The 8,129-nt window shown below is 41.4% G+C and overlaps 1 protein-coding gene across 1 annotated transcript in view; it reads right to left on the bottom strand.

The window, feature by feature from the left end:
* The window catches only part of LOC102746496 (olfactory receptor 1J4-like), an 8,924-nt gene extending 4,362 nt beyond the window's left edge, over nucleotides 1–4,562 (bottom strand). Inside the window, 4 exon segments of the mRNA XM_081804087.1 lie at nucleotides 1,902–2,029; nucleotides 2,032–2,338; nucleotides 2,340–3,065; nucleotides 4,471–4,562. Of these exon segments, the coding sequence (XP_081660213.1) occupies nucleotides 1,902–2,029; nucleotides 2,032–2,338; nucleotides 2,340–3,020 (1,116 nt within the window). The 5' untranslated portion in view covers nucleotides 3,021–3,065; nucleotides 4,471–4,562.
* Nucleotides 4,563–8,129: the final 3,567 nt, after the last annotated feature.

Genomic DNA, 8,129 nt, shown 5'->3' with positions numbered 1-8,129 from the left:
TGGGTCATAGGGTAGCTCTATTTTTAAATTTTTGAGGCACCTCCACACTGTTTTCCAAAGTGGCTGTACCAACTTGCATTCCCACGAACAGTGTAAGAGGGTTCCCCTTTCTCCACAACCTCTCCAACATTTATTGTTTCTTACCTTCTCAATTTTTGCCATTCTAACTGGTGTAAGGTGGTATCTCAATGTGTTATCATCATTAGCCATCAGGGAAATTCAAATCAAAAGCACACTTGAGAATTCTTATCTTTTCAGCCTGGTATCAAGTGTTAAGGGGCAAGAAGGTATAACTTATACAAAATGCAATGTTATTCAGACCTCTAATCTTAGTCTAAAATTGTTTCTCTTCTTCAAGAGGAAATATAATGTGTAATCTTCCTTCAGAAAAAGAAGTTCATGTATTTTGATATCATGGCAAGTCATTCTTATCTCTTCAGATGGATAAGGAAGTACCTTAAGATGTTGACTTTGCAAAAATGAGAGTTGCTGATAATGCCACATACCAAGGGTTATGTGAAAATAACGAGGACATGAAGAGATATAGCTAAAGCTAAGGCAATAGGTTATGGAGATCATAACCTGAATATTTTTATTTCAGTGGGTTCTAGAAAAATAGGCAGGGAATACAACCAGGCAGGGGTCCAAAAAGGGGAAGAGACCATTGAAATCAAGGAAAATGTGGAGGGCACCAGAAACAAGGACAGTCACTGTATCAGTTAGCTTTTGCTGCATAACAAACCATTCCAAAACTTAGTGACTTAAACAACAATCATTGTTTATATGACAATTCCATGGGCTGACAATTTGGGCTGGGAATGTGCTCAGCTGGATGGGGCTTCTTGTCTGGGTTTGGTTCTGTTGATCTCAACAAGGGCTCACTCATGCCTCTGCTGATACCTACCAGGCAGGTCACCTGGGAGCTGGTTGATTGTTAGCTGGAGAATCTGGGTTCTCCTCCATGTGGCCCCCATCTTCACACAGCCTAACTTGGACTAGTTGACATGGTGCTCTCAAGGTTCCAAGAGTAGCAGCAACAGAGTCTATGTAGGCTTGGAAATCTCACACCACTTTCACTGACTCTATTAGTCAAAGTTAACCACAAGTCCTGCCCAAAGGACTCAGTGGGTAGGGAAAAAACCACACTTGCAAGGAGGGGCTGCAAAGTAACTTGGCCATTTTTGCCACTTACACAATTTTTCAAGGTGATGTCCCTGGAGACATCACTAGGAAAATTAAGAACATGGTATTAAGGAGGGTACGTGTTGTGATGAGCACTGGGTGCTATATGCAACTAATGAATCATTGAACACTGCAAATAATAATAATAATAATAATAATAAACTTTATTTTTTTCTGATCCAACTTTAATCTTTTTTTTTATTATGTTCAGTTAGCCACTGTATAGTACATAATTAGTTTTTGATGTAGTGTTCAAGGATTCATCAGTTAAGTATAAATAAATAAACTTTAAAAATTAAAAAAATAAAAAATAAAACTTTAAAATTTAAATAGCAAAAAAGGATTAAGTAATGAGAAGTGAGTAAACAACTCAATATTGTGCATGACAAAGTTTAAAAAAGTGATTATGCTTTTCTATTAAAAAATTAAAATTAAAAAAAGAACATGAGTGAGTAATGGCTACTTGGCAAAAATAATTTTCCTCCTATAGGGGCACCTGGGTGGCTCAGTTGTTAAGTGTCTGCCTTTGGCTCAGGTCATGATCCCAGCATCCTGGGATCGAGCCCCGCATCGGGGTCCCTGCTCTGCTGGAAGCCTGCTTCTCCCTCTCCCACTCCCCCTGCTTGTGTTCCCTCTCTCACTGTGTCTCTCTCTTCAAATAAATAAATAAAATCTTCAAAAAAAATAATAATTTTCCTCCTATAAAGTATCCCCAGAGCTAATTTCATGTCCCTGTTCTTCAGGGTATAGATAAAGGGATTTAACATGGGTGTCACCACTGTATACATAACTGAAGCAATTATGTCTTTGACTTTGGAATTGTTTGATGAAGGAATGAAGTAAATCATGCAAGAGTCCCATAGTACAAAAACACCATGAGGAGGTGGGAGCCACAGGTGGACAAGGCTTTGCAGATCCTCTTGATGGAGGGGACTCTCAGGATGGTTGCCCCAATGTGGATATAGGAGCCCAAAATAGAACAAAATGGCAGGAAGGCAAACACTCCCCACTCAGTGAAGATAACTAGCTCATTGAGGGAAGTGTCTGAGCAGGTCAACTTCAAAAGGGTAGTGAGATCACAAAAGAAATGAGGGATGGTATTGTCAGCGCAGAAGGACAGGTGGGACAGGAGAGTATGCAACAGGGCATTGGGCACACGAGAAGAGCCAGGATCCAGCCAACAGTAAGATACACAGCTCTTCCCTCATGACAGTGATGTAGTGGAGTGGCTGACAGATGGCCACATACCTGTCATATGCCATCACTGCAAGAAGGAAATTGTCAAGACAAACAAAAAGTATGAAAAAATACATCTGAGAAATGCACCCCACATAGGGGATGGATAAGTGTTGAGTCTGCATGTTACTGAGCATCTTTGGGACAGTGACAGATGAGAAAGAGACATCAGAGAAGGCCAAGTGGCCAAGGAAGAAGTACATGGGCGTGTGGAGGCAAGGGTCCAGCCTGATGAGAAGGATGATGAGCAAGTTCCCCAGCACTGTGGTCAGGTACATGCCCAGGAACAGGGTGAAGAACATGCCCTGCTGCTCTGACTGGATGGGGAGCCCCAGGAGGAGGAACTCAGACACTCTGCTCTTGTTCTCCCTCTTCATTGTCTCCTTAATCTCTGCTGGGATAAAAGGAGTAGGAAATATCAGGGACTGAGATATGGTGGTTATCATAACCGTGTGTACATTACAGCCCCATGCTTTTTTTCCTGGAGACTGTGTCAAAATTGAGATATTTTGCTGTCTGAATCTTCTGTCTGCCCCCTTCTGGTCGCAGAATGCATCAGATTTCCAACAGCAAACAAGATTTCCTTCAAAAGAGACCAGCATAAATTTCTTCACTTATTGAGCCATGTTCCAGATGCTTTCTTGGCACTGAGAATAAAACAGAAAATAAAACATTCAATCCTCTTCCTCCTTGGAGTTCCAATGATTGAGCACATTTTAGAGTATTGATCAAGAGCTAGGGCTTTGTAGCCAAAAATCTTGAATTGAATTCCAACCTCAACAATTTACTACCTGAGTGGCCTTGGGCACTTTCTCTATGTCACTGTGATGAGAGATCCTACTCTTCACCATTCTGCTGTTCCTGCCCTTCATTCATTTGGCAGAAAATCCTGGGCCATGTTTGGAATTATTTCAGGGCTTCAAAATTACCCCAGCTACCTATATTCATACATATGATGACCCTATATTTTATTATCCAAGCCAGGACACTTTAAGAGTGAAAAGAGAATTACATAATAATTATACCAGAACAACAAGTCTACACCAAGATGTTCCTGGGCAAACCAGAATGTACAGTCATCTACTTATACCACACTTTCTAATTTGCAAAGGACTTCCACATGTACTTACTTACATTAATTAGTAAACATTTATTGTGTGCCTGTAAAGCAGGCATTCCAACAGTTCTTTCATGTTACTATTATGGAAACAGGGGTGAAGTCACATACTCCAGCATGTATACTCGTTGATGGACCCTGATCTAAAGCATAGGACTTCTGATAGTCTTTACACTAGAGGCCAGGCAACTCCTTCACTGGGAGTTAAATCAGAGTTAGAGGCCACATACAGAAGCCCTAGAATGGAACCTAGCGAGACAGTATCATTCTAAGGCACAGGGATCTGATAGGAGAGCCTCTTCAAAGAACAGAGATGAACTCAGTCGTCTCTGAGCTCATCTCAGTCAGTGGGACCGGAAGGAGGGCAGAGACTTAAACCTTTTGTTGATATGTGGCTGCCCGGTGACATTTATTGGATAAGACTTCTCTTTGGAACTCAAGTATTTGGGGGTGAGATCCAAAAGTTTCGCATCAAGTAGGATCTTCACACTCAGTGATTGGATCAGGAAGAATAGAACTCTGACATAAGCCACCCCCATGTGAAAGAAATAGCTGGCTACATGCCCAGGAAGGAGGAAGGGAAGCTGTCAGCTGGCTCTTTGGATGTTTCCTCTGCCTTTGCACAAAATACTCTATAAACAGTCAAGAAATGACTAGCGAGTTTAAAAATCTCATGCATTTAGGGAATAATCAGATGCTAGCACCCATTTAGTGCATGCTTATAATATGCCACATATTGTGTTGAATACTCCCATCATATTTTACAGTTCAGACTTCTTAGCCTTACAGAGATCGAGCCCAAGGTCCAAAATGAAGTTTTGAAAATAGGATATTTGAATCAAAATGTGTGTGACACCAGAGCCTAAGCACTTAACCACTGCCATGTTCTCAAGAGTAGAAATACAGCATTATGGAAGGCCAATGAAGAAAAGTACCCTTGGAGCACTGTGGAGTCTTCAGATCACATGGACAAATGGCTTACAACCTGGCTTGAGGATGACTGTGCTTGGAGCTGCCTGTCTCTGTCTGAAATAAGAGGAGATAAGACATAAGAGGAGAATGTAGCTATGAGTGTTTATCCAGCACACATACCCATGCACGTACACACACACACACACATTGCCTTATCATGGTTTTAGTTCTCTCCCTTCTATACCCATTCTAGGTTAAAATAGAGTGTGAGTGTTTTATACATGAAAACTCACATGCGGCCACACACACACATACACACCATCATAGACCTCAGACCTATACTCATCCTCTTCATGACCTACACTCATTCTAGGTAAAAAACAAACAACAACAAAAAAACAAAAAAAACAGGGTTTGTGTGACTTTTACATGAATTTACACACAACTGATAAATAGGACACTGTCACACACAATATAATACATAAACATTACAGTCATCCAGACAAAGCACAACCCACCCAAAAAGCACACACTGAATACACACAGGTACACATGCAGACATGTGAACATACCATACACAGACATAAACCTAAACACCATGTGCATACACAGACATACACACATATACCACCAAGAAGAGTTTTCCCTCCATAATCTACTGAACCCCTTCCTATAGGAACAGAGTTGGTACGTGAGTCAGTTAACCACTAAGTACACTGGATTATACAAACAACACAAAAAACACACACATGCATACACATTCTTGCATAAACATGCAAGTCCAGTGCCAGGTGGTGATTCTCCATCTTTTTCTGCCCTGAGACACTCCTTGGTGAGCTCAGACACCTCTGGTCAAGGTTATTTCCTGAGCCTTCACTTTCTGTTCAGGAGATCCGGTATTCAAAGAACAAGTTCTTATGACCTAGGGACCTTTTGAATGTTTCATCCCTGTTTTTGAGTGGCAGAAAAATGGGCAAGAAGATCCCCATTCAACAACAAGATTAATACCCAAAGGGAGACAGTATGAGCTTCTGATGAGAGAAGGAGCCTATGTGGGCTAATTGCCCAACTTCCTGCCTTCCCCTTGGGAGGTAACCTATGAAGGGACTAGAGGGGCTGAGCCACAAGTCCCAGGAGAAGGTGTCCTAGATGTCGATGTTGATGACATGGGAAGCGGAAGTGACCATGGCCTCCTTGGCTTCTGAAATAGCTACAGCACAGGGTCAGCCTTTCTATACCTCGTAGAATGGCCAAAACAGGGTAAGGCCTGGCCCTTGCAGACTCCCACATCTCAGACCTAGCTTCCATTAGAGCAAGCGTTCCACTGCCCCCTGAGGGCTTGCAGGTCTTCCCATTCCCCTGAGGTACTCTGCAGGCCAGGGGCTGAGACTTATTCAGGAAGCAGTCAAGTGGTGAGATTGATCCCAGGGCATTAGACACAGACTGACCTGAGATCAGTACCAGCTCTGCCACTGGGTGTCCTAAAAAAGGGACTTAAGTTCTGCTTCCTCAGATCTACGGCAGGTGGTAACAGTACCTTGCCTGCAAGGCTATTGTGAGAGTCAAAGGAGGTACTGTGTGCAAAAGCACTAAACCCAGCCAGATTCCTAAAGACTAGTTGGCCTAAGGGACTAATATTGTAATGAATTTGCCAAATGTAACATTCACTTTAATAACTGTTCCAGTGAGTAACACACCAACCCAAGTCTTCATTTAATTTTAAATTATGATAGTAATAACTAAAAGCAGACTGTCAATGGGAAACAGGAACACAAGACTTTACTTTTCATTTTTTACTTTTGATAAATCAGACTAATGGTAAGATATGGCACCACAGAAATATATATATATAAGAAAGAGGGAGATTTTAACAATTGGCTTATGCAACTGGGTGTTATACGAATACAATGAATCATGGATCACTACATCAAAAACTAATGTTGTATGGTGACTAACATAACATAATAAAATAAAATTAAAAAATTAAAAAAAAACAATTGGCTTATGCAAGGGGAAGGAGTTAAGATGGCAGAGGAGTAGGGGACCCTAAGTTCGTCTGGTCCCTGGAATTCAGCTAGATAGTTATCAAATCATTCTGAACACCTGCAAAATCAACCAGAGATCTGAGAAAATAAATGCTGCAATTCTACAAAGAGAAAAGTGACCACTTTTTGGAAGGTAGGAGGTGTGGAGACTTGAATCTGGAGTGATATGTCGGAGGATAGGTCAGTGGGAAGAAGGTTGGCTTAAGAAGGCTACACAAAGTATTATAAGTAGCAGAGCACAAAATTGGAACTTTTAGAAGTCTGCTACAGTGGAGGATGTCCCTGGCTTAAAGGTGCTCAGGTGGCGAAGCGGTCAGAATCCCAGGTGGGACAGCATGGTCTCAGGATCCCCGGGGTCACAAGAAGAACAGGAGTGTCTGAGTGTGGCAGAGTTCCCAGGCATCACAGCGGGGAAGCTGGCTGAAAACAGTGAGTCTTACCACCAGCTTTCCGCTTAGTGTTGCTGTAAACTGTGAACTGCTGTTATGGTCACACAACTGCTCTCCAAGCCCAGCGGGAGGCAGGAGTATGGCGGGTGAGACCTCCCCTTCTTACCCCAAGGGTAACGGCTGGAGTCCGCACCACTGGAGTCTACAAAATTTAGCAAATCTGAAACTCAGTTGCATGCCTGGGATAAAAATTCTCAGTCACAGGCTGGACAAACACAGAGTTCTGATGGAAAACAGCGAGACAAGAGTGATTAACTGCTTTTCTGTGAGGGCTCACTGAAGAGTGGGGGATGTGAATTTTCAGCTCTGGGGCTAGAGATCAGGGAGTTGCCATTTTCATCCCTCCATCTATGCTGAAAGCCTTCAGGGAGCAAAACAGCACCACATAGTGCAATCTGGAGCTGCTTACACTGAGCCTGGCCCCCTGGCAAGGGAGGAGCATTTCCACAAATGCAAGGGCACATGAGAATCAGCACAACAGGTCCCTACCCCAGAGGACCAGCAAGAACAATTGGCTAGCACCAAGTATACCAATCATAGAGAACTGCAAAACTTCAGCTCTTGGGGAAAACAGTATATAGCATTCATGGGATTTCTTTTTCTTTAGTCTTTCAGTTTTATTATTTTCAGCTGTTTTCTTATTTTTTCAATTCTTTCTTATTCTTTTTAATTTTTATTTTCATATACATGTCAATATATATTTTATTTTTGGTTTCCATTCTTTGTATTTATATATATATATATAGTGTATACTGCTGTATATATGGTATATATAATATATAGATATAGATATAGATATAGATATACTAAAACTTATATATAAGCTTTTCTTTCTTTCCTATTTGGGGATCTAGTTTTTTTTTTTATTATGTTATGTTTTTTTTAACAAGCTGACCAAAATATACCCAGAATCTAGTTTTCTAAGAGAAAAGAAATAATAAAGATTAGAGCATAAATCAATGACATAGAAAGAAAGAAAGAAAAAACAAAAAAACAACAGTAGAATTGATCAACAAAACTGGGAGCTGGTTCTTTGAAAGAATTAATAAGATCGGGGGGCGGAGCAAGATGGCGGAGGAGTAGGAGACCTGGATTTCATCTCCTCTCAGGAATTCAGCTGGATAGGGATCAAACCATTCTGAACACCTACAAACTCAACAGGAGATTGAAGAAAAGAAGAGCAACAAC

Source organism: Leptonychotes weddellii, chromosome 14 (assembly GCF_054177405.1).
Source record: "Leptonychotes weddellii isolate Sample4059 chromosome 14, ASM5417740v2, whole genome shotgun sequence".
In the NCBI taxonomy this organism is placed as follows: domain Eukaryota; kingdom Metazoa; phylum Chordata; class Mammalia; order Carnivora; family Phocidae; genus Leptonychotes; species Leptonychotes weddellii.
Note: the sequence above shows the minus strand (reverse complement) of the source record. Positions and strands in the feature narration are given on the sequence as shown.